The sequence below is a fragment of the Anabas testudineus genome, chromosome 19 (assembly GCF_900324465.2).
Source record: "Anabas testudineus chromosome 19, fAnaTes1.2, whole genome shotgun sequence".
NCBI classification, from domain to species: Eukaryota; Metazoa; Chordata; class Actinopteri; order Anabantiformes; family Anabantidae; genus Anabas; species Anabas testudineus.
The window spans coordinates 15,899,347-15,925,683 of NC_046628.1; the positions used below are offsets into that span (position 1 = coordinate 15,899,347).

At 40.9% G+C, this 26,337-nt stretch overlaps 3 protein-coding genes across 6 annotated transcripts; 2 read left to right on the forward strand and 1 right to left on the reverse strand.

Moving 5' to 3' along the window:
- Nucleotides 1-888: 888 nt before the first annotated feature.
- chmp2a (charged multivesicular body protein 2A) lies at nucleotides 889-5,627 on the reverse strand. Its single transcript, XM_026352156.1, has 6 exons — nucleotides 5,478-5,627; nucleotides 3,505-3,672; nucleotides 3,233-3,412; nucleotides 3,019-3,149; nucleotides 2,479-2,540; nucleotides 889-1,797 (listed from the first exon to the last, which is right to left on the reverse strand). Exons 2-6 carry the CDS (start codon nucleotides 3,670-3,672, stop codon nucleotides 1,676-1,678), a joined length of 663 nt encoding a protein of 220 aa, XP_026207941.1. The 5' UTR covers nucleotides 5,478-5,627; the 3' UTR covers nucleotides 889-1,675.
- A 705-nt stretch (nucleotides 5,628-6,332) lies between these two features.
- mrm1 (mitochondrial rRNA methyltransferase 1 homolog (S. cerevisiae)) lies at nucleotides 6,333-7,925 on the forward strand. Its single transcript, XM_026350659.1, has one exon. It carries the CDS (start codon nucleotides 6,557-6,559, stop codon nucleotides 7,691-7,693), a length of 1,137 nt encoding a protein of 378 aa, XP_026206444.1. The 5' UTR covers nucleotides 6,333-6,556; the 3' UTR covers nucleotides 7,694-7,925.
- Nucleotides 7,926-8,928: 1,003 nt separating this feature from the next.
- On the forward strand, nucleotides 8,929-24,715 carry fbrs (fibrosin). Of its 4 annotated transcripts, none has more exons than XM_026350631.1 (18): nucleotides 8,929-10,721; nucleotides 12,696-12,872; nucleotides 13,191-13,217; nucleotides 13,941-13,970; nucleotides 14,296-14,344; nucleotides 15,019-15,364; nucleotides 15,465-15,679; nucleotides 16,031-16,275; nucleotides 16,383-16,427; nucleotides 16,570-16,668; nucleotides 16,900-16,983; nucleotides 17,173-17,211; nucleotides 17,603-17,674; nucleotides 17,782-17,935; nucleotides 18,158-18,238; nucleotides 18,416-18,499; nucleotides 21,552-21,753; nucleotides 22,220-24,715. In XM_026350631.1, exons 1-18 carry the CDS (start codon nucleotides 10,419-10,421, stop codon nucleotides 23,751-23,753), a joined length of 3,786 nt encoding a protein of 1,261 aa, XP_026206416.1. In that variant the 5' UTR covers nucleotides 8,929-10,418; the 3' UTR covers nucleotides 23,754-24,715. The 4 variants fall into 4 exon arrangements, with proteins under 4 accessions (XP_026206416.1, XP_026206418.1, XP_026206419.1 ...); XM_026350633.1 differs by having other exon boundaries at nucleotides 21,555-21,753; XM_026350634.1 differs by having other exon boundaries at nucleotides 17,785-17,935.
- The last annotated feature ends 1,622 nt before the right edge of the window (nucleotides 24,716-26,337 follow it).

Genomic DNA, 26,337 nt, shown 5'->3' on the forward strand with positions numbered 1-26,337 from the left:
ATGCTTTTACATGATGTGGCCACGAACCGCAGATCAGTGGTTTGATTCTGTTTTTAACTACATGTCAGAGACTCCTGGGAGAACACTGATGTAAATGTTCCACATCGGTTCTGGAAGCTCACACAATATAGTAAAATAACCTCGGCTATGATGCTAACTGCAGTTAGCATGTCAATAGTAAATCCACCTACGTGTTAGCATCGAGCTAATTAGCTAGAGAAGAGTAAACTCACATTTCTGATCACTACCTCAGCTTTAGTTTAATTGTCTGTTTTATCTCAAGTTTATGAGCTTTTTTTCTTGCGTGTGTTTCAGTTTTACAAACACCACTTTCATTTGGGAGACAACAAATAAAAAGTGGTATAAATGAAAAGCCGTGAAAACTAATTTAAAAAACAAACAACAAATAAGCAAATGAAATAAATAAATAAAAACAAGAAAACAATGTGATGAAAAAAATGAATCTTAATGGTAAGTCCAAATTAATGAATAAAGAAAAATAAACTTACCCTGACCTGTAATTTTACTTTGTGCCAACCCATTAAACATCATGGTTTAATGTCTTTGTCTGGACAGTTTGTACAGGAACATTTCTGAGGCACCTGTATAACAAATCTTTACTCCACTTCTTTGGATTTCATCAGAAACTGCCAGATTGAAAGAAATCACTTTATTAGTGGAAACTTTTAAACATGCATTTTAAACTTAGTCAAGAATTTGAACGTTCAGTTCTTTTCGTACTTTTCTAGGCAAGTTTTTTAGGCCCTTGAACTTTTACTTGTAAATTTGCTTTGTATAATTCTGCTCCCTGTGTTATTATTATTGTAATAAGTTCCTATTTAGGTAAACTGAAGTTCAAGTGTAACATTTCTCCAATCACACAACCAGTTCAATAAATCTGGAAAATGTTTATTGAATAAAGAAAACAGAACAATTTCTCAAAAATACACACCACCGAATTGTTATTAACATTTTGGTGAAAATCCAGCTGATTTCAAAAACAGCTACAGAACTGGAGTGCTTTTCCACTGGTGAAGAGCCAGCAGAACATCCTTTTTTTAATCTTTTAACCTTCATACTGTCTATTACTTGTAAAATAAACCTTTCAATAAGTGAATGGAGACAGAAAGAATATTGAGATAATACACTTTTTTATATACCATCTGCAGGTCAACCCTCAAATCCCACAAATAAACATTAAAAAAAATCCATCGATAAGCTTGTCTGAGGGCTAAAACACTACATTTTATATGATAATGATACAAAGAAACCACCGGATGTACAAAAAGTGCTGACATTATATCACCCTTATAAAATGTCCACTTTCATTTGAGTTCTTTTCAACAATATGTCATTAGTGTTAATTTAAATTGTGAAAACATCATGCCTTGAGGAGTTAGTATTTACACTGAGTGAGAAAGAAACTCCACTGTTTGCATCATTTGGCAATGTCTGAAATGAGACATGAGTTTTCTCAATCTATGACGGAGAATGACCTTTTTTCTTTTGATAGAACACACACATAAAATGAAAAACACCTCAAACAGAAAGCCTTAAACCTTTAGAATCACAGAGCGTCTGCTGACAGCGTTCTGCCAGCTCTACCTTCAGAAGAAGACACAGAGATTTCGGGTATGTTTGTATTAACAGCCGCCGTTTGTCAGTTTCAGTGTGTTTAGTCTCTCCGCAGGTTGTTCAGCCGCTCCTCCAGATCTGCATCTGCGTCAGCCAGGGCGGCCTGGGGCTCTGCCTTCTTTCCTCCAGCCACTGACAGGCTTCCTCCAGTGGCCGGGAGATCTGAAGTGAGCACATAAAGGTCATTGGCTTTAAAACAATCTGAAGATGTGCACATGACGTCTGGAAGCTGATCCAAGTCTAATAAACAACTTCATGAAATGTGACCTGCAGGGTGATAGCTTCCAGCACACAGACAATGAATGTTGGCATCACAGTGAAAAAGCAGGCAAAGGTTGAAACCTAACAAGTTTCACTTAGAGAAGAGAAGAGTCTCTACATGTTGTTTTTTAATGATCAGCGTAACATGAGCAGGCTTCACGTTCACAGCTGATGCTGAACGCTGCATTGTTTACATGTGAAAAGACACTGTAACATAACTCTGTGACCATTCCTAAACTGGGTTTTTGTAGTTCAACAGAGTAGAGACTCTTCTCTAGAGACAGATCGAGTTCATGGTTGAACATTAAATACTGAACAGTTGAGTCATAGTTATAGTTTTTATGTTGGAGCTCATTAAGCTAAGAGGTGTGAGCCAGGATCTTGACTATACGGACTAGTCTGTATGATTCAGCTGTGTCAGTCAATACTCAATATATTATACCTTCTGCTGCTCAGCTCATTTTCAGGTAGGAGTTAGACTAGCTTAACAAATGTTAGATAATTTAACAGATCCACACATGAGGAGTTCGATAGAGAATCTGTGTGTGATGATTGTGACTGAAGTGGTGATTTTTTTCTTACTCGACAGTTCATCGGTCAGATTCAGACCCAGCTCGTCCAGCACCTGGGACACGATGGCGTCACTGCACAGACACACAAACACAAAGTCAAAACAAAACGTACAGTATAAGGTTGGATCACATTATTATCTGCTTAGCATATTTTTGAGTGGTGGCATTTGAGAAGAGTTGTTACATTTTGAATATTATTATTTTACCAAAAAACTCTGTGTAATCATGTGTACACCACATGAAAATAAGGGTTAATAAGGGTTCCTCTTTAAGGGATCCTGGGAACACTGTGACACAGATAATGTGGTTTCCTTCTTTTCTTTAATATCAGTGATTATGATATTATTGATTACGATAGTTAATGATGTCGTTATAAATTAATGTAGTGGAGTAAAAGTAGGAAGTTGAATTATGAAGCACCAGAAAACAGTAAAAGTAAAGTAGAACAGCTCAAACTACAGTACTAAAAATATTATTATTATTATTATAATTATTATAACAGTTTTTGAAAACTACAGTAAGGTTGTTGTTTATCCTCTTAGGCTGTTACCTCTCTTCCTCATCATCTTCATCCCCCATGGCATCATCAATGGCATCGTTCATCATCTCCTCCTTCATGTCCATGATTTCACTCTGTCGTTCAAACTCCATCATGATCTTCTGAATCTGAGGCAGTTTCAGCTGCAAAAAGGGAAACGAATATGAGCTCGTCAGCACAGGAGGTTTGTTGCTGAAAAGACTATATCAGTGATTATTGCACAGACCTGTCTGTTCATGGTGGCCATGGCTTTGGTGACACCTTTCATAGCCTGTGCCATGCTGTTGTTTGACTTGAGTGTCTGTATCTTTAGACTGACAGCCTGGATGTTGGCTTTCATCATGATGAACTTCTTCACATAGCGTCTTGTGCGAACCAAATCCTTGGCCATGATCTTGACGGCATCCTGTAAAGATTGAAACAATACAAATGAAATGCTCAGCTTTGCCATCAACAAAATCATCTGTCCTCAGTAAAAAAACACTTTCTTCTTCTCACCATTTGTCCCTGTTTGGCCATTTTCTTTATGTCAGCGATAATTTTCTTCTCCTGTTGCTCTAGTTTCATTCTCTCTCTGTCCAGTTCTCTCATGGCTCGATTGAGCGCCCGCTGATTCTGCCTCAGCATCTCCTCTGGAGTCTTCCTCCTCCCGAACAGGAACTCCATCTGGTTACAAATATCCAAAGAACAAATACAGTAAATAAGTGCATTGAAAACAAACATAAATAATGCAGTAGAGCTAAAATAACTGCTAAGTTGGATCAAAGTTGTGTGTTCTGTCTTACATGGAAAAATCAGACATAAATTGACCTATAAATTGCTTAGTCGTCAGTCGGGTAATCCACAGAAAAGTGTATTTCTTCTTTGTTAGTTAAACATATTTATTTTTCTTTGTTAAGTTAAACATATTTGTTTGAGCATTTTGTCAAGCAAAAAAAACTTGCAGCCTCTGAAATGACAGAATTTGCTGCTTTTCTTTTCTTTATAGTTTCCTTATAGCTTTGAGTTTTGAGCTGTTGGTTGGACAACAAGACATACAGTGACGTCAGTGAAGTCAAAGATTTCCCAGTGTTAAAATAAAAATCTGTTCCCAGTTCTGACGTCACCTGAAGAAGCAGGTTGACCGATACTACAACCCATTGTAGCATGACTAACTGGATGACATCACCTGAGCTGATTCAGATGATGTCGTCATCATCATCATGTGGGCGAGTCATCTGACACACTTTAATCTGTTTATGGCTACGAAATTATTATCATATGCTATTAACTACTAACTAGTTTTCCATTCATGAAAAAACAAGAAAATGTTCTAATTAAAACTGCACAGAACAGAGGTGACGTCTTCTGATGTCTTGTTTTGTGTAATCAAGATAAGATAAGTCGTGTCTTAAGGATAAAAAAAATCACATGTTCAAATTGAAAGGAGAAAAACAACTTAAAAAAAACTATAAAATAAAATTAAAGAAAGAAAGTAAGAAAAAGTAGTAGTAGCCACTAAAAATATATAAATTACAAAGAAATATTACAAACTATTAACTATTCACTGTACCTGTGCAACAGAATTCAGTAGCTCACTTACAATGAACTATTACTATAAAATGAATAAAGCAGGAGTCAGAAGTGAGTAAAAAGTGTAACATGAAGGATAAAAGCATCAGAATTCAGTGTTGTCATCGTAACAGGTCAAAACTTAAAGATGTTTAGTCATTCTAGAAAGATATAGAATAGATGAAAGTAGAAACAATTCACATTTTGGAAGAAGACTATGAAATGTTTGGGGTTTAGGTGAAACTTTTTAGGAGCCACTAATCAGTTAACTGAACATTAAAGCGTTAGTGTGATCTATTTACTCACAAATTTTAATCTCTAATAAAACACAAAGACAAACCAGACTAAAAAGCACTTTATAATATAATATTAGGGCTGCAACTGATTTTATTATTTTCATCATCATCGTTTCCAATTAACTGGTTATTGTCATGCAAACTGCTTGCTTTGTCTGAACTACACCCTAAAATCTCACATTCAAGGTACAACAAGAAGGATGTTTTTGCTTGAAAAACAACTTAAAAGAATTAGTGTTAGTTAGTAAGTTGTCAACAAAGTCAAATAGGTCATCAAGAAGAATTAATCAATTAATCAATTCCACCGTCGTTAAGTGGGACAGAATGTGGAGCAGAATGGATTCAACGTTTCTTTCCAAATGAGAAATAATAAATACTAGTTAACAGTTTTCACATTCAGAGGGAGTTTCTAACGCCGTTTTAGCCATTTTACACCTGTCTGTTGTCCTGGAAAATATTCCTTTAGCAGTTATTAGTGTGAGTGGAGGCCTGAAGTCTCCTTTCAGCCCGTTTCACTCGACTCCTCTTAAATCTGACTCAACAGCTTCCATTTTAGCCCAAACACCACAACACAGACCAAACCCAGCAGCCACAAACTGAACCCGAACTGTGTGTTACTCTCACCTTTTACTAAGCTCGTCGTCAGAAGACGGTAATCCAGCAGGTGAAATGTTCAGGGCGTCTTCTCCGACTTCAACTCGACACAAATTTAAACGATTATTTGTTTTCTTTCGGACTCTTCCGTGTTGCGATAGTTTCACTTCCGGGAAATGGCGTAATCGCGCACGCGTGACCATTGACGTTCGAGTTTAACCGTGACGTCACACGTAGTAAGTCACCGAGCGTTGTGACACAGTGGTCCTGACTTTCAAAATAAATGTAACTATTTTTCCAAGACAAATCTCGTATTTACAAATGCAAATTTGTTACGGTAAACATTTGCCTTTTACTTATTTGCAACTATTTGAAATCTTCCAAAAAAACCGTCCTCATCCCACCAGGGGAAAAACTTCTTATATAACTTATATAACAGTGTTTTGATGTGAAGGCAGTGTAACGTAAACTTGCAGACAAATCCTACTCTGCAAAGCACCTTATTAAACTAATAAATAATTATATTTTTGTATTATTTTATTTTGCACAGGATGGATCACTTAGTTTAACTTTGTTAATATACTAAATTAATGTAGCTAATATACTAAATTAAAGTAGTAAAATTATAAATGCTGAATTAATTACTGATTTTACAGTGTCGCAACATTTATAAGCTACAATAAGAAAAAAAGACACACATAAAGAAAAATAAACATATACACAAGACTGTGAGGAGTAGTTTGAGTATTGTATTGTATTGATTTTAATTGTACTGATTGATTGTTATTGTGTTCTTCTGTCATCACACGCTACCTAGCAGCTTTTATTTTTTAGGTACAATCGCTCGACATCCGGTCATAATCTCGCTCACTTGACGCAGCTGATTCGCACATGTGTTGATTTCATGTAAAGGCCGCAAACCCAGGAAGACAGTGTGTGTAGAAGGATGAGCAAGATTAACGCTGTCGAACTTTGCTAATCATTATAAGTACTCGGTGAAATGTGCGGATAAATTAGTCATGAATTTATAGTTTTCTCTCGAAGTTAAAACAACATTGTGTGGGACAGTTACCTTTGTCTTTACTACTGCTAGATGATCTTATTTTAAAATGTTAATGTTCAGTAAGTCTCTAGTACATCAGCACAAGTTGCTACTCGTTTGGACCAGAAGACCGCACTCACTAATCTCAGACTCTCAGTTTGCATCCTTCCATGTCACATCCAGTGTCCTGCACCCAGAGGACAGTAGCATCAACCCTGTGGTGAGGAGACGGCGCAGAGACAGGCCTGCTGTATCTGATGGGTGGCAGGACCATGAGAGGTCAGTTCAGATTAAAGGGTGGAGGAATGAAAGGAAGGGAGACGACTACAGAGTTTCATCTGAAGTCAGGAAACTGTGTCTGGAGGATTTCCCTGCGGAGAGGGAGAGGCCAGGGAGAGAGAGATCAACAATGGACTCCAAGGCAAAGACCTATGAGGTTGTTTTTGGCATTGCTCCCTGTCTCCTGGCTCTGACTCAGGGTAGAAGGAAAGCCCATAAACTGTTTGTGAAAGACGGTGAGGCGTCTCACAGGGCGTCTGTGTTAAAGGTGTGCGAGGAGGCTCATCGGCGAGGAGTGCCGGTCCATCGTGTCAGCAAAAGGGATCTAGACAAGATGTCTTCTGGACATGTACATCAAGGAGTGTGTCTGCAAGCCAGTCCCCTGCGCTATCTCACTGAAGACAAGGAAGCTGCACCCAAGAGAAAACACACCCCTCTTTGGCTTGTTCTGGAGAGAATTCAAGACCCGATGAATCTCGGTGCCATCCTGCGATCTGCATATTTCCTCGGTGTGGACAGAGTAGCCAGCAGTCTTCGCCACAGCTGTCCACTGTCTCCTGTGGTCAGCAAGGCCAGCTCGGGGGTCATGGAGGTGATTGGGGTGTATGGATATGAAAACCTTGGACATATGTTGAAGTTGAAGCTGGCGCAGGGCTGGCACGTGGTTGGCACAGTTGGAGCTGAGGCAGAGGAAACTCAGATTCCTGTCACCAAGTGTTCAGACTTTGAGATGACTAAACCCACATTGCTGTTGATGGGAGGAGAGGGTGAAGGTCTGTCGCAGGAGCTGCTCTCTCTGTGCCAAACGCTGCTCACCATCCCAGCTGGCAGAGAGTTGATCCCCAGCGTAGAGTCTCTGAATGTCTCTGTAGCTACAGGCATTCTGCTTCACTCCCTGCTGTTCTCCAGGAGGTCAAACAAATGATGATCTGCCTGCAGTGTCTAACTAAAAAAGTATGGAGGCAGAGAATCAGAACTCAGGGACAACAGAATCCCATACACACGTATGAAACAGAACCGTTCGACATCGTCTTCATGAATTGCTGGTGACTCCTATGAAAAGACCAAAACTAACAATGAAAGCCAGATATGTCTAATGTTTCTGTGTCATAGAGATCCATTGTTGGCGAAAAATATTAAAAATAAAAATAAATTGAGAACAGGTGATGATTCTTCATTGCTACGGTAGAAACACATACACTGTAGTTTATTTAGATTCAGTTTCAGAAGCTCTTTGAACAGCTCCAATAAATGATCTGTACCACTAAAGGCACCAAAGGGTTTATAATAGGTTATAAACAGTTTATAATGTGCATGTACTGACCAACCACATGGGAAATAACCTGCAGCCAATAAAGTTCCCAGATGGTTTAATTAATGATCGGTCTAATGATGATTGAGAATGACACTAATAATGTTTCATATATCTTGATATGAAGGAAATTTCAGTGACTGGATATAGCTTTAAAAAAATTGAAATTGAGCCACCTGGTTGTTTGTGGCCACGAGGTCCATGACAGGGAATGAACGTTAGTGCAAAGTCACTAAATACCTTTACTCAAGTACTGCGCTTATTTACTTTTCCATTTTGCAGTACATTTACTTTTCCTTCACTATGGAGGGAATATTGTACCTGTAATGCCACTGCATTTATTTCACAGTTCATTGCAGATGCAGATTACTAATAAAGTTTGGGGTATTATGTTAATGACCATGTCAGTACAGTATGAGGGTGTTAAAATGATTTTCACCTTTACCAGCTGCAACATTTGTGATAATTAGATGTGAATTCATAAATATTAAATACATATGTGTGCATAATTAATAAGTATATGTTGATGCTAATACTGTGTCATTTTAGATTTCTGCAGAAGTATTAATTACAGGGCACATGTTGATTAACTCTGGACTAGATCTGCACATTCTTGGTGTCAACAGCAGAGTTTTCGCAGTGGAATACTTTAAGTAAAGTTCAGACCATGTGCGTATTAAAGTAGCTTGAGTAGAATAATTTGAAGTGGTACTTTTTAGGCCTGCTCTTGCACTTTTGCTGGAGTGGCGATGATGACATGTGACAGCTGACAGTGTTTGTGTAACCGAGCTGCGAGTGCTCGTCCACACGGGGGCAGTGTGGACGAGCAGAGCTACCAACAAACCAGTTTGATGACTGAGGAAGAAGAGTGGCCACACAATGCACTGTTCGGCTGACAAGGGTTGTGTCTCCCTGATTTTCAGGATAAATTTCCAATTCAGTGGAAACTTGTTAAGGAGCAGCAGCGACGCCGTTCAGTCTCTCCGTGTTGTGTTTCCACGCTGGATTTGGTGAGAAAAAGAAACAGTTGAGCGGAAACCTCGGCGACTGGTCCAACTTCTCCTAAACATTGGATTACACGGTGATGGCTGCATGAAGGAGTTGCCCAGGCCAACGGGGGCTTGGCCGACACCCTCGTTTATGGAAATCGACACCGAGGCTTTGATATTTGGGCCTTGATTTTTTTCTTTATGATGGAAGTGGAAGGAAAGAAGATTTTGATTTAATGCCGCGAGATATTATTATTATATGAGTGACTGGTTGCTAAAAGGCTTCCATATTGCTTCCTTTAAATATTCAGAAGCTTGTGGCTTAGCTGGCTAACAGCTGGATCGGCTAATGCTATCTAGCTAGCCTCAGTGCTAACGTTACGTCTTTCTTTTGATGTGATGCGAATTCAACCATTACTATCGGCCATCAGCATTTCGACAGGAGGTTATTTTATTCTCCTGACTGTGGACTGATAGCTAGCTTTACAGTGTACTATCCGGCTTGTCAGTCATTCCAGACACATTATAAGAATATAGTTTTATTCTTACGTTGCTGGCTGAATATATTGTAATGTATTGAGTTAGCCGAGTACATGCTAACCAAATAAGCAAAGGCTAATTGGCTGGAGTTAACACTGACCTAGCTAGCAGTAGCATTAACTACTTTAACTCAACCAACAAATCGTGTACTCCGTAAATTTGGAGTAATTTAAAGTAGCTGTCAACAATAACACTTCGCATTTCACACTAAGGCGAAATCATGTCATGGCCACCGGTGTGTTAATGTCGAATATTTGGGTTAGTGGCCTTGCTAACTAGTCAGCTAATCGTATCGTTTTGCTAATAAAATTGTCGGCGTGTGCAGAAATTTAGGAAATCCCGAAGTTAAATTGAGCAGTGCCAGTGTTGGTTTGATTTTCGTTTTGAAATCTATCTAGAGGCGATTCGGCCTGCTTTGTCAGCAGCTCAACCAGACTTGTCTTTTTTTGTTTACATGCGTATAACTTATGTGGTTGGATGTCGTGCTAGCTAGCTAATGTTAGCCTTCACCGAGACACAATCAGCTATGTCCTGACATTTGTCTGTGTCGTGGATGATTTAAATTCTCGTGTGGATCTAAGTTTCATTGAAATGACACTAAAATTTCGCCGAAAGAAAGGCACTGATGCCAATAGACTGTTGTCAAAAGACGGTAAATAAGCCACTGGTTCCATTAACGCCATTTTAACAGGGGCTCTCAGCGAGGGCCTGTGTGGTGGTGTTTTATTTGCGGTTCGGTGCCTTCCACCGGACCGGGACTTGAATAAAGTGCCTTTGGTCTCACTGGAGTTACAAAAGGAGGTTTGAACATGGAGGGACCGAGCCGGAGCACGGGATTCAGGCAGAGCCGACGGTCCCGTTCACAGCGCGACAGAGAGCGGCGGAGGAGGAGAGTAGACCTGGCCGTGGAGCGGGCCACATCCCTGTCCTCAGGCTCCGATCAGGAGGCTTGTGGAACCAACAGTGTCCTGGGACCCGGTGGGAGAGAATGCCGGCCCGGGTTTGGAAGACACAGGCCTCCACGGCGGAGGAAGAGAGAGTCGGTGTCCTGCGAGGAAGACATCATTGACGGCTTCGCAATTGCGAGCTTTATCAGCGTGGAGGCACTGGAGGTAATTGTCTTGATTTTACACCAAGTCGTCAGCTGTCATCCATCAAACAGCGTTCATCCTCCATATTAGTATAAACAAAGTGATGGGTGACTATTTCATGTGGGGTGGCAGGCAGCTGGCACTACCATTTCCTCTAATTGATAGGCGTGTGTACAGCACTGGGGATTTAAACTTGTATTTTTCATCGTTGTCTTCTCCATCACGTCAAATCAAGTCTCCTTCCCTCCACCCAAAGGTGTGGAAAGGCTGCAGGTTGAACTCCTCAACTATGCCACCAGTCCTCCCTCGCTGAAAGCCATCCACTTAGGCCAAACCCAAACCCTAAGGCATCCCTCTGATGGGTTCTGGAGAAGCCTCAATTATTCATGTTCTAATTCTGTGAGGTGTTGATGAGCTGCCAAATGGCTTTTCAGCATAAGGAAGGAAAAATAAATGAGTATAATTGTGTATTACTCAACACGGACTACTTCCACTAGGGCTCTTCGCCTAATGCTTTCAATTCCTTAAACATACTCAGGTCAGTTGTCTGTGAATCCAGACAGACAGGAAATGTTTGTTAATCAGCCTTCAGGGTGGATCTGTTATCTGTTTTTGACCTCTGAGTCAGGACAGGAAACCAAGTTATTTGTCAATAGGTTATGGTGTAAATCTGCCTATTTACACACATGCATACTCCACCACTGTTTTCCTCCTGCGTTGCTCAATTTTACAGTCAAATGAACTAGTGAATGCTGGTTACTGTCAGAAACTGCTAATAGAAAAAGGGGAAAGCAAAAATTTATGTGTGATTACTGGAGGAATGTGACAATTTCCGTCACAATATGTAATTTCCTGCTTGAATTTATTAACAAAACACAGTGTCAGCAGTTATTCTAGATCTTTTGTTTAAATAAGTAATCAGCTGGGCAGACGAGCTATTATGGCATTCATCTTGAGTTATTTTAAATGAAAGATTATGTATATTTAATAAATAATATTAATAAGTAATTTTATTACTTTTAGGGATTCAACCAAAATTCATCTATAAAAAATAATAGTGACAATATGTGGTAAAGTGCATCAAACTAACAATTGGAAAAAAAACTTCACTTGTTTATTTTGCAATAAATGCAACTTGTTGTTTCCATATATTAATATTATTATTACATTGGATTACATGTTTTATGTCCTGGGTGGTTTTTAATTTGCATATATTTACCTTTGTAATTTTCACTTAATGCAGTCAATTCTTTTCCCCAATTACCTATCTGACTATTACTATTACTACTATTTGTTCCTTAACTTACTTGTGCGGCAGCCCTGAGAGCTTACTGCATTGCAACATAAAAAATATGCAAAACCCAAGCAAATTAATAAAAGGACTCTACCAATTTCGCAAAACAGTCGCAACATTTGCGACAAACATGAGAAAACATGACGGATAGCACAGACAACAGTAGATATGTTGTACTCTTCATTTTTTAATAAATGTCATGTTCCTATATTGTTTGTGCACACACACTAAGTCACTGCTTCACACATGCTATGGTAGCTTGTGAACCTTTAAATAGCCAGGCAACATCAACATGTGACCCTTCATCACACAGCAGATTCACTAAAGAGTGACACTTCCTTCTACAGTTATCATTTAGTACTTCATGGTTGGCGTAAATAGGTAACGAAGTACTTCTGCTGACAGATATGATTATTTTGTGGCACAGACGCTTGTCTTCCTCTTTTCGTATGTTTATTATCCTACAACTCCCCAGGTTTGAATCCACACACAAACAGCTGAAATACTAGTGTCATGGATGCTGCATTACATCATTCTGCTAACACACTATTTTTGCAATCACTGTTAGTAGAAGCCATGCAGATATTAGAACCGGCAGGACATTAATAAGCTACTAGTCAGACTATGGTCTTTAGCCTTAGGCATGCACATTCATGCTTTTTGATATGCTTGTAAACATAGATTATTTTTCTTCTTATCAGATGGACTGCTCTCTGAAGCCCAGTCAGCGCACTGATATGCTGGGAAGGAGGAACAAGGGGAAGAGAGGGCCCGAGGAGAACGGTGGAGGGCCGCTGTCAGAGCCGGAGGAGGGAGCCCCGCACAGTTACTCTAGCAGCTGTTGGTACAAGAACAGGAATAAGAGAAGAAAGATAGAGGTGATCTAATGGGCCATAACTCAGTTGTGCTTTAGTGTTATGGTTGTACACACCTTCATCCTGTCATGTTGCACGTTGAGCTAATTCTTGATCAAATAGCTATGTTTACGTTTCTGTGGTGCTGGTGACCTGTATATCCGGAAAATGAGCTAGTAAAACTGGTTTACACACGCTATTGCTTAAATACACCTGCCATCTAACTGGGAGTTTTTAATGATGCAGTGCGATATAAAACCTTGTTCAATTTCATCATAACATATTTTGAAATGCAGTCACTACAAATGGTATTAACTGATGCAGTGTATTGTTTTTTTCTAGGGGCAACCTTTGGAAACTGGATACATAGTAAGTTTCTTTTGTATATGTATATTGTGCTGAATGTAATGGTCCATGTCCATTTGCAGCCAACAGATTGTTGTTTGTTGATTGTTGAAATGACAACACCAATTAAAAAATGTGTGTGAAAAGTCATCATAAGTAATATGTGACTCGCTCCACATACCTGTGTTCTTACGTACATGTATGACTAACTGGCACTATCAGCTGAAACAACATAGCCTTGGAAAAATATGCTGATTTTATTGCAGACAACAGGATGAATGGAATGTTTGGAATGAGTCTGGATTTATCTCAGAGGAATCCTGCCTATCTTATCCACATACGTCAGGTCATCCCACCTGGCACTGGGGTGAAATCAAATGGCTCAAACGTACATGAACCATGTCGCTGTTTTATAGCGCAGCCCTTTTACCTACAATATTTATGCACAGTACATTGCTGATCCTTCTAAGTGTTCAGTGTGCCAGTGCTGTGGAAATCCAGGATACACTTATACGGGTCTGGTTTCAACTGCTGATTCACAACATCAAATAAAATTAAAACAGAGACATAAAAATTTGATTCCAAATTTACACATACAGACTTTTACATAAAATATGTTAATGGCTCATATTTAAAAATCTTTAAAAATGTTCTCATTTATCTGTATCATGCATGTTTCAAAAATTCTGTATTCCCTGTCTAATAGATGCACATCTGAATGTTATTTGTTTCTCTATTATCTTCTAGTGTGACACGGAGAGTGACACAGGAGACAAGGTGCGTAGTGATGACTTGTAATCTTATCACAGGCCTGTTTTATTAAGTAACGAATGCATGACTCTTGACACACTGCTTGTCGTAGTTTATTGGTCTAGTTTGTTGCTGTTACTTGGTGTAAAAGAGACAGTATTCTTGACCACAACAGCCCACTAAACTGACTTTAGGTCTAACGGTTGTGAACTGATTTCACTAATTCATTGCTTTGTACAACAGAATGTCACATTTCAATTTTAATGTTATACAAAGAAGTTGCTAATTAATGTGTGGGCTTTTGAGTCTAAGCATCATTCTGATGAAATCTGTTTTTTGTTTTCCCACCTAGGCCTCTGACAATGATGTAGATCCAATGTTCACAGTCAGTACTAGGAAAGGTAAGGCAAATTTGGTTCCAGTGTTTATTTCTGCTTCTTTACATTCACAAAACGTCAAACCAATGTGTCAGTCAGTGGTTCTTTACAAGGCCATATTTAGATATCAGCGGCCTTGATTTCATTCTTATCGTTCCATATTGATTCAAAAGCACTCTAAGGTTTAAGTTAATTATCTGAAAATTAAAAGGTCAATTGTTTGGCTTCCCAAGGTGCACATTTACTTGATGATTTAAATTTCCATGCCTCTGTATATCAAGATGAAAAAGAATTAAACACCATGTCCAGCTGGATTTCCAATTATTGACTCTAACTAGGTCAGGCACAGCCTCATTCATGTGTGCTGGGTCTAATATCTAAACACTAATCATGGTATTTATCAGTTACCGCTGCTTTCTGCTTTTTGGTGCATCATGATGTTGCCCATGGTTGTACAAGTCAGATTTTTCCAGATAAAGAAACCGCAACGTGGGGTGTCTGTAGATACAGCTGCTTATTAATTACTACTTATCTTGTAAACATGTATTGTCCCCACATGTAAATGCCTGACTGTGTTAAACTCAGTGGGGTAATTTATATGAAAATAAGTGCTGTGAAGTATGTATCTCTTTCTCCTGTGATTCTGCACCTCGTTCTGTGAAGAAAGGCTAAATGCTGACTGATAATCTCTTCTTCAGTTGTGGAGCCTGCCCCCTCAAACATGGGGACATCCATGGGCAAAAACTGCCTGTCTCTATCGGCCCGGTGTGGTGGTGTCTCACGGTTGATGGTGACACCGCGAGTATCTGGACTTGAGCGAAGTCAGGAGAAAAGCCTGGAGACGCATTTTCCGGAGCCCGATTCTACTTCTACCTCTTCTACCTCCCGCCCGCCTTCCTTCTCTCCGGTCGTGGGTGCGGTTTCTCGGCACAGCCCGGCGGCCGGAAACGGCAGTCGCCACAATGGCAGCCCCCCACTCTCCAAACACAAGCCCTTTCTCCCTTTGCCTGGACGTCCTCAGTCCATCTACAACATCAACAACAGGTATGCAAACTCTGATTTTTCATTATGGTGGTTTGTATTCTGCTAAAAGCAAATTTGATTCATGTGTTTTGTTTTCTTTTATTTTTATTTGTCCTCTCAGGAGCAGCACCCCAGTCAAGCCTCCATCATCCTCTACATCTGTCCCATCTTCCGCATCCTCCATGCGCCCTCCAACTCCCTCCACCAGTGGGTCAATGCCCTACACAAGGGGCTCAGGAGCCTCTGGCCCACTCCGGCCCCCATCCCGAGCCAGCTCTGGGGTGCTATACACTTCCTCACCTGGTCTGCCTCCCCCTCCACCTCTTCTGCCACCAGGTACAGTCAACTCACAGGAATGGCTCTTTAGCCTCTGTTCACAGTCTGCTTGCCTGTTTCAGCTGTTCATGAGAGCACAGTGACTATGTAATGTTACTAAAATAGACCAAACCCAGACTTCCTCTGTTGGTTGTCTGGGGTGTTGAGGAAGTTATTCATTGATGAAATGAGATCTGATCACAGATTCAAGATCACATTCTTTGTTAAGTAGAGGCTTCGTTTGACTATGTTACATCTAGAGACTAGATAATAGGTACCTTCCAAAAAAATTCTTGTGGTTTGAAAAATGGATAATTTTGTAATTTAAGTAAATTTTATTTGGTCAAAACTCTCACCTGTTGAATTCACCAGAACGCGAGGGCAGACGCAGTGTCCCAGGGGCTGAAAATAATGCTGCAGCTGCAGGTCGCTCCACTCCTGGCGGTCCATCAGCTTCGAGCTCTGCACCAAGTTCATCTGGCCGGACGTCTCAGAACCAGTCGAGCATCCCGCCCCTGGCCTTCCAGTTCCATCACCACAATCACCAGCACCAACATACACACACGCACCAACACTTCACGCCCTTCCTGCACCCAACAGCTACTGCACAGCCTCTGGTGAGATAGACTCTGCTAATGTGCTGAACATCTGTGTTGCACTTCCAGTGTGGCTGGAATGTGGGCCATATTTTTCTAGTTGTTTTAACACTGCTTTTATCTTTCAGTTTGATAAGTATGCTGGTAAAATGGACGGGCTATATCGACACCCTGTGAGTATTTTCGTGTCAAGTTACTTATTATACAGTTAATGCTAGTTAACATAGGACTAAATTACACTATAAAGTAAAAAGGCTGTTCAGACTATAACTAGTCAATATGTTTATGTATTTATATTTGTCTCTGTTATGGCAGTTCTTCCCACAATACCCGCCGTCTGCAGTGCCGAGTATCCAGCCTGTGATTCCTCCCTCTGGATCTTTCAGCTCTTTACAAGGAGCATTTCAGCCAAAGGTGAGGAAAATGGGTAATAAAACATGTATAAACATACATACAAATTTTTTATCAAGGACACCACATTTTACCTGGTCTAAATGTTGTCTCAGCATTGACAGTTGGGTTCGTTAGGTTACCCAACATAAAATATAAGAAAAGCATCCCACACAAAATGGGACATAACAATGTCAGACTTGATGAGTTGTAGATCAGTAGGTTGTAGCTGATGTGTTGTGCTGTGTGTGACAGCCTCTTGTCCCTCAGGGAACGGGTCCTGACATAACCACACGACTTGGGGTTGTGCCTCACCACCTGCAGCCCAAAGACCCCAGGGTAAGGATCACACTCTCACTTACAACCTGTTTGCACCATTCCTTCAGTGATGCTCAGCGAACAGCCAGTTTTGTGCTAGGATGTGCTGCAACATGGGCCTAGTCAGTGCAGTAAAGAGTGCAAAACTATTCTTGATGAAGAGTGAGTCATGTTGATTAAAAGTGGTTTTACACTTCTGTTCTCTCGTAGCTTACTGATCCATTTGGGACATCGTTGAAAATCAGTAATGTAAGCAAAAACAGATGTTTCTGAATCCCTTGGCTCCTTAAAACTTTCAGCCTGTTTTACTTTCTCACTGCTTCCACTCACTCTTTGCACTAATCTAACTTGTAATCTTGACTGCTACTGGTCTATTCTCTGCCCTTGCACACCCAGTTAGATATTTCAGACCCAGAAATTATCTACTGTATAATGTATATGTTTGTTACTTCCTTGTATATCTATTTCTTTTTAAACTTGTGAGTAACCTTATCTCCAGCTGGAAACCACCAATCTTACTCAGGGGCTTTTTCTGAACAAGAAGAACATCTGACTCTGTGTGCAAAGGCTTTAATGGTGTACATTCAGGATTCAGGGAGTAACATGGTAACCAATCCCCTGTGATTTTTCTGCCACGCAGAAACCAGGAAAATGGTGTGCTATGCATGTGTATGTGGCTTGGATGATTTTACACCATCAGAGGAAAGTAAAGGTAGGTGTTTTTATTGAAATCATATTCACAGCAGACAGTAGACTTTGACATAAAAGTGGTGTGACCCTTTTAAATGCTAGGTTAACTGCTCTAGTTCTCTCTTTCAGCAGATGCAGGCTGACCCTCACAAGCTGGACTTCCGCGGTGACTTCTTGGCCCGTCTTCCTGGAGCTGGGGGACTTGGACCTCTGGGGCCCATGGGAGGAGGCCTGCCTCCTCCACATGACCTGACCAGACCTCCCAGTCTGTTCTCAGCTACAGGTGCAACTCTCTCTTTTTTTTCCTGTTTCACTTTTCTCATCTGCACACATAATTTTGTCTTAATTATTTTTAAGAATTCATGAAGCCCTTCAATTTTTCATACATCTGAGGTCTGACAGCTCTTTTGGCGATGCTGTCTGAGTAACAGCATGCAACTTATGACTAGTTTGATTTGATTATACATGACTTATTGTGTTGTTCTTGTTTTGCTTTTTTCCTCAGGTTCAGTCAATCCGTCCTCGGCTCCTTTCATCTCTCCATCAGCCCCGCACTCGTCTTTCCTTGCACCACCTGCACACTTGGGTAAGAGCAGCATAAAAAGGCACCTCTTTATTTTACTTTGTTTGATTCAGACCATGAACAAACTACTAACAAGTTTACATCTCTAGAAGTGTTGTCCTTAAATGTATCCCTGATTTTGGCCGAAGTTGTGATGTCTGGTCTAAGTAGGTTCCTGATACTTATGTGAATGTGTTTCAGATCCGTATGGTCGATCTCCACCCTTCACCCCGCTGGGAGCCCTGGGTTCTGGTGCTTTTGGAGGACTTGGCAGCCCAACACTGGGTCAGTCTCACAATATCTCTACTCATGAAATGCAAGACTTAAAGGATAAGTTCAGATTTAGGAGTCTGTCATTATACAGTCCTCATGTTCAGACAAACAATAGCCCCATGATAAAACAGCTCAATGAGTTCCTTTGGTGGTGGCCTGTTACTTCAGGTAACAGCGAGACAGTGAATTTGTTTACATGCACTTAATTTACCAGGATGCTGATACAGGTCAGTTAACGCAGGATTTTTTAATTCACCTCAGACCTATTTCATGTCTCACAGATATGGTGATAGAATATACTGCTACATGACTTTTTCATATTCTTTTAGGGCACCTTTTTGTGCTAGCATCATTTATAGTTGGACTTTAGACAGACTGGCAAGTCTGCTGCTGAAATCTTTGTCCTGCACACACACTCTTTTAAAAAGTATATTAAAAACCTGCTTACATGCATACATGGCAGAGGAATTGGCACTCTCCAGGAGCGCTCTACTTGTGGAAATGAGGTTTATCAGTTTAGTAAAGGTATCAGGCTGGTTACTTGAGTGCAGTGTAAACATACTAAACAGTGATCAGTGCGTACAGTTTGAGCAAACGGATCCGTGACAAAGTGCTTTAAACAATCAAACATTTGGCAACAGTCTCCACAGGGGCCTACATGAGAGAGCTCTGTTGTTTAATCTGTTTTCATGGCTGACGTTGGTCACTGTAATCATTCTTCCCCTCCATACTGGCCATGATGTGAACATCCTCCAGTGTAAAAAAAATTGTAAGAGTCAGTTGAAGTCAGTGTGAGATCTCTTTAGACAGAGGTGAAGTTGGTTTCTACCTCACAACTTTTCTCCCCCATCCCTCAGTGCCACCTCTTCACTAATATAAAGATAAAGAAGCAGAACAGTTGCACCTTTGCTTTACAGTAACACCCACTGCTGATATCATACCTTTTATACAAGTTGATGTGGTGGCAAATTGGAGCAATAATTTGAACTGTAGCACAGAGGGCGGCTTGAATTAAGTGGTTGTTAGATGGATTCATTGCTGGTGTTTCTGTACCAGAAACAACCCTTGTACTAAGGTAACTTTGGGCGATACTTTGCTCAGTTTTCTTTGAAGCGTTAAATTAGAGTTCACAGTAGATTTTTACACAGAATACTGTGAATTTCGTCTCTTTTACAGTGCAGTTTCACTAGGCAGGGGTCACATCCAGTAAGAAGAGAAGGATTAATTACAATAACCAGTAAATCAGCATTTTATTTAACCGACTTGAAAAAATCCAAACATGTCCTTTAAGTTTTGCTGCAATGTTTCATGCTCCAAGACACTGTATATTCATACATCAACGACTATTTTGAGTTTGTGCTTACAGCTAATCAGTGGTGTAAGTGTGATATTTGGAACTTATGAAAAGTTGACTGTCTACTTTCGATTTAGTGAAAGGATAAAGTGTGTGTGGGCGGAAAACAATTAGTCCTTTCGCCCACGTAGTGCAGTACATAATGTTTTTTAATTTATAAATTGTTAAGATATCCGTCTGAGTGGGGGAGTATCATAAAACACACAGATTGGCAAATGTACTGTGACTGGAGAAGCTTTCCGTACCCTGTTAATAAGAAATGATGATGAGCTTGTTGTGGCTTGTTGACATCACCAAACAAAACAGAGCAGGCACATCGATGCAATGTATTGGACTCCACATAGAACAACCAACTTTAAAAACAGCTATAAAGAAAGCAAAGTGACACTAAGGACAATTGCAGTGTATCCAGGCTATTTTCAAGTACTGGTAAAGGTGAGGGAGTAATCCTCATGGCATCTCCTTCTGCTACATCTTCACACTCAGCAGCTAATCTGCTCTGGTGGTGTGGGTTATAAAGCAAACTGTTGGCAGTAGTGAAAACAGGAACTGGTGAGTTGGCAGCTTCAAAAGATACTGATAAACTTTCATGGTAGCTCACCATTCTCATGAGAGATTTGTGAATTGTGCAGCGTCCTCTCAAAATTATTAACCCTCAATTTACAGTTTGCTAGTAAAAATGGCAAAAACCAGATTTATTGTGCGTCTTGTGACAGTGGATTTGTGTGGTTTCATTGTAGAAATGGTGAGAATAGATATTTTGTGGAGAAGCTGTTCTGGTTCTGATCATAAATGGACATTGCAGCTGTACTATGACATCTCATCCTTCTGTCTCTCTGTCTTTTATTGCCACCTGTGCAGCTGCTAAATCTAAGTCCTGGTGCCAATAAATGTACCAGTACTAGATTTTTGGTTCTGATGTCCACAATTGTCTTCTGGTCCTTTGCTGAGTATAAAAAGAAATCAGCAAAAATCAAGTGTGTAGCAGTGTGCAACATAAAAATCATAAACAGCGTCTCAGCCTCCAGTCCTCCTCCCTGTTTTAAGCAGGATAAACTTCCCTTACGTCGGCCGTTTGTTTGTCATCATCCTCTGCTTTTCTTCCCTCTTAATGCTTTTCTCCTCTGTCTCATAGCACAACGACAGCTCAGCTGTCACTGTCAGAGACATGCTGTGAAAGGCTATGTCACTGATACACCAGTACAAGGTTGGATGCATTAATTTAAGTAGATATGGGGACTGGAAACAGTCTGAGTCCAACATGAAAGCATGGATTGTCTGTCAGATATTGAAGGAAAAAAATCCAATGAGTTTGGGAGGTGCCCATCCTTTTAGTTGTGTTCCATCAAGTAGACTAACCTTGGTGGGTTGTTAAAGTGCCAAGTGCTGAACTGCATCAGAGAAAGGGTTCTAAGAGATTAGATCATCTAGCAAGTACCAGCTTGTTTTGATTAAGAATTTATTTCCAATAATGTTACAATAACAAGTTTATGTTAGGTGTGTTACTGAAGGTTTTTTTTTTTTTTTTACTTGTTGCTATAAATTATGAAAGTGATTACGACATGATATTCGTGCTCACACAGATAATATTTTGCTGTACATGATGGAAAGCATGTGGTTTTCAGTTCCACAATAAGGCAACAGCAGGTTTCTGTAAAACTATTTAATTTGAAGTGTTTCCTTATCTAACAAAATATGTCTGGTCTGCAGCAGGCTCCATGTTTGGCCCTAAAGACTCACCAGCCAGCTTGCCCACCCCCAACCATCATGACCCATGGCGTCTACACGGTGGTCCTTCTGGTTTCCCTGCTGGCGCCAGTTGGGCTAAAGGAGCCGACAAGAGGGACGAAAGGGATCGAGGGAAAGACGTAGAGAGGAGAGAAATCCCCCACATCAAGGATGAAAAGGACAGGTGTGTGATTCAGCTGATTTTCGATGCTGACACTAGGTGGTATTAGTGACGCATTATCTCAGGCAGTTCTATAGATTCAGTTCAATGCAGCTTCATTTGTATAGCACCAAATCACAACAGACGTCATCTCAAGGCACTTTACAGTGTTCAAGGTTGAAGACCTTACAGAGTATAATTGTATAGAAAATGACAGAAAACCCAACAACCCCATTCGAGCAAACTTTAGGCAACAGTGGAGAACCAGGCTCATGGTGGGCGGTTAGCTGCAGATTTTCTTCAGTCAAAACATTTTTAAGATAACTTAAAAAAAATTGAAACCATCTAACACAGTTAAAATAACAGTGATCACAGTTGATACATATTGAGAGATTTATTACTTAAAATACTCAGATATGAACTCGATAGTTGATATGGTCTGAACTTTGGATTTCTGTGGTGTAACTTCTGTGCACATTATGATCTGCAGAGACAGTATGCTGTATGGCCGACCTCCTGTGAGAATGTCTCCAGTTGCCCCTTCCTTCAAGCCTCGCAGTAGCACTCCGGTCTCCCACATAAATGGCCACAGCAGCATCCTGGGGGGCAGTGGTGGGCCTATTGAGGACCTGACACGCAGCTTAAACAGAAGCAGAGACCGGGACAGAGATGGGGACAAGAGGCCGCTGCCCACAGTGTCTTCACGAGCACCTCCTGTCGGACCTTCATCTTTAGTAGCAGAAAGGGATAGACCACGGTCCTCCTCGTCTTCTGTTCTCAATACTCCCCCAGCTGCATCTCCGTCTGAACTTTACTCCCGCCCACCAGTCCCGACAGCACACGGCCTCCACAGTGAGGCCTCACACTCCCAAAGAGACCAGCCTGTGTCGTCCGCAGCTTCTGTGTCTATTTCTTCTTTGTCTCAGGCAAAGAAGTCGGACCGCACCACAACCCCCGTCTCCAAACCCCCCCAGCCTTTCCCATCTGTTAAAGTAAAGGAGGAGCGTAAAGAGGAGCCGGAGCATATTCCCATCTCTCTGCCTCCCCCAGTACACAACCACAGCTTTGATCGCCCAAACAGCCATCCTCACCACCCAAGTTCTGGGACCCCTTCCTCCTCCTCTTTATCACTGACTCCCACGCCTGGTGTTCCCCTGCCACCACCCACTCCAAACCCTCCTCCCCACCTTTCCCTGCTGGATCGCTCAAGACTTGAAGCATACCTGGGGAGCACAGCAGGCCCTGCAGGGTTGGTAGTAGGTCCACCAGATCGTTTCCCCCACGGTCCAGCCCAAGGGCCCTCACAGGGTCCACACAGCTTCACCTGGGATCCGTGGAGGGAGCTGGCAGTTCAGCAGCATCACCATCGTAGGGAGGCTTTGGCACTTCAATCTGACCCTCACCTCGCCCTGCGATCCGATCCACATCTGGCTCGGCTGCTCCAGCATCAGCGAATTCTGGAGGCAGCAGCAGCAGCAGCCACCCCTCACCACCCTCCGACTCCTACCTCTTCTGTCGCCACCTCCGCTGTCCGCCAGGAGTTCAGTATAATGCCCCATCCTTTTGACCGCCCTCCTCAGCTCGGCCCCCCGGGAGGAGGGCTCATTGATGAGGAGCAGCGTGCCCAGATACTGAGGGAAGACTATGAGCGGGCTCGCTACTTTGGGATGCACCACCTCCCAGGTGGCTCTCACCTCTCCAGCCCCTCTCATGCTGCTACTGCCGCTCATCTGGAGCAGCTCCACCCTGGCCTTCTGTCCCACGCGCTCCCACCAGGAGCCACTGCTGCTTCTCAGCACCACACGGGCCTCTACCCCAGGCTAGGCCCACTAAACCCACACCCACATGTGCCCAATGGCATCCTGCCGAAGGCCCCTGCAGGCCTGGTGGGAGCCCTGCCAGTGGGGGCACCACCTCCACTCATTCCGTCCGTCACAAGCCGGTCATCCACACCTCCCCGCAGACTCGCAGGGCCAGGTGATCTGGCACTGTACAGCGCCCACAAAGACGGAGAGTCCAGATAGTACAGGGACAACACTGGAGGAGATTAAGGGAAATGTCAGGATCACTGTGCTGCTCTCAACCTGCCCTGTTTTCCTCTTGGGGACTGCTAAACCCTGCCCTCCCAGTTACACAATCAAACCAGTTCCAGCCCCACCACCAAGAAAAGGGGAACCATGACAAGCTGGAGGTGATATTAGGGAGGGTAAAGCAAGACTCCTGTGTGACTAGGAATATGCCCAATGGTTCTGTCAGTGCAATTCAAAGGTACATGGTTTCTGTGCATCCTTGGTGTATTTTTATTTTCTACTGACTGTTGGTTATTGCAGCACTCACGTTTGAAAGCTATAAGAAGAGGCAGAGGACAGCTTTCTCTCATTTGTCAGGTGAATTATGATCAATACTTCTAAGCAGATCTTTTCTGGGTGGATTGGAAATGACTTCCAGTGGGATGTACGCTTTGAAAACACATTCAAGGGTTCATCCTCAGCTTGGGATATTATAAAGCCCTCCTCTACACCATTCAGCCCTGATAGAAATACAGTGGTAAATAAGTGGTGCTTTCTGTTCTGTCTTTGTGTCTTTTTTTTTTTTTGTCAGTGTGAAGACAGATTACTGAGATCATTTAATGAAGATCAGTAAGCATTGTACCTCAGTTTCCTGCTTTACCTCCCTCCCCCACAAAAAAAAATCTAACTCCAAACCCTAACCTTCACTGATAATGAGATTCCCTCATTTGCTTGTATTTTAATTTTAATGTTTTGCTTTATTTTTGTTGTTGTTTGTTTTCAAAGGATGAATGGCAAAATGAACTGTTCTACACTGTGTAAGTGGACACAGTATTTTAGAGCTTCCTGTAACTGTTTCCCAGTCTCCTCTTGACTATATGAGCAGGACCAGATTATAGTAGTCTAGAGAAATTGCCTTTGTAATTATTATTCTTAACATTAATTATCTTCTATAATAATAAATATATTCACTGTTATGTTATTTGTCATTGTTTTGGGTATCAACCAGTACTCTCTCCCCAAGTAGTAATGTTTCAAATCATGCAAAAGACAAAGTAAAAGGCTCATTTCACTGGCAACTTCTGCTCGTGAACACGAAGCCCTATTCATTGCAACCTCTGGCCTCTACACTGATCTCATCTATGACTTTACTATGCTGAGAGAGCGCGAGCGAGAGGTTTGCCTATATGTCATTGGTTGTGTTATATCCATTTGGGACTACGGGAGCTTTGTACATTGAACTGTCGAGTTGTTTCATCAACAGAAATAAGTTATATACATGGATAAGCGGGACATCTGCTGAAGAACTGAAAAAATATATATAAGGACTTGTGTTAAAAGACAACTAGACAGTGGGTAACCTGAGAGGGAAAAGACTGGGTCGATTATTTTAATATGACCATTTTATACCTTTCAAACCCCTCCCCTAGAGACCACAAAGATTGATTATTAAATGAATTGTTGTTTACTCTGTTGTGTGGTTCTTTTGTTCTAAATCTTTGGGGGGAAACAAAAGCAGGAGTGATATTATTATTATTATTATTATTATTATTATTATTAGTGGTAGTAGTAAGTTTGACGGCTCTTTTCTTGAGCTAAACTGCATAAACTGTCTAAACATAGTGAACAATGTCCATTACAGCTTTTCAGAGCTGAAGTCTTGATTATATCTGGACTGATATTCAGTTTATCAGAGAACATATAAAATAGGCCCACGTTTCCATTTTAGAAGCTGTAACCTATTTGCTTGTAGACTTATTTTCTTCATCTTCATGTAATATATCATTTTATTTTATGCTTTGCGTAAAGTGTGACTGATTATGAGTAGCAGTACCTGTAGTGTTAATCTGCTCTAGGGCATCACTTACTGATTATTTTCATTATCTATTCATCAAAATCATTTTCTCCTTTAATCGTTTATCATTTAAACTGGCAGGAAACTGTGTGACCTGTTTCCATTTTAGTGTTAAGTTGAAAACCCAAAGTTTATTATCGTGTGTGTCATAAAAAAGCATTAAATCATCATATTTAGGGACTTGGAAGAATACAATTTAAAAATAACTAATATATACTTAATTCATTGACTAATAATCTGATAGGCAAATTCAACATGGGTAGTACCTCGTTTATTTTACAGTATGAGATCTGGTATATCATCAATTGATCACAAAAACTAAATTAATCATAACTTAAGGTTCATCGCCAACTATTTTACAAAGGAGGATCACACAAACTTATTACACCTCAAAAAATAAAACAAAAACTGTATCTGAATATAGACTGAAAGGTGAAATATGTCCCAGATGGTAAGTACATTTACTGAAGTACTGTGCTTTAGTGAGTATTTCTACATAAATGGCAGCTTTAATTATGAGTTTAGTTGCAAATGCAGGTTATCAACACGAAATAATTGATAAATGAAATAAATGATGTATAATTATAGATTAACCACCTGTAAAATCAGCTGTACACTATGAGATTTTTGCTCCTATTTGTGGCATTAAGATATTTGTCATATCATTCACCTTTAAAATTGCAAATGAATTGAACATTTTAGATTTCTGCAAAAATGTTATTTATGAGGCACATGTGGAACAAA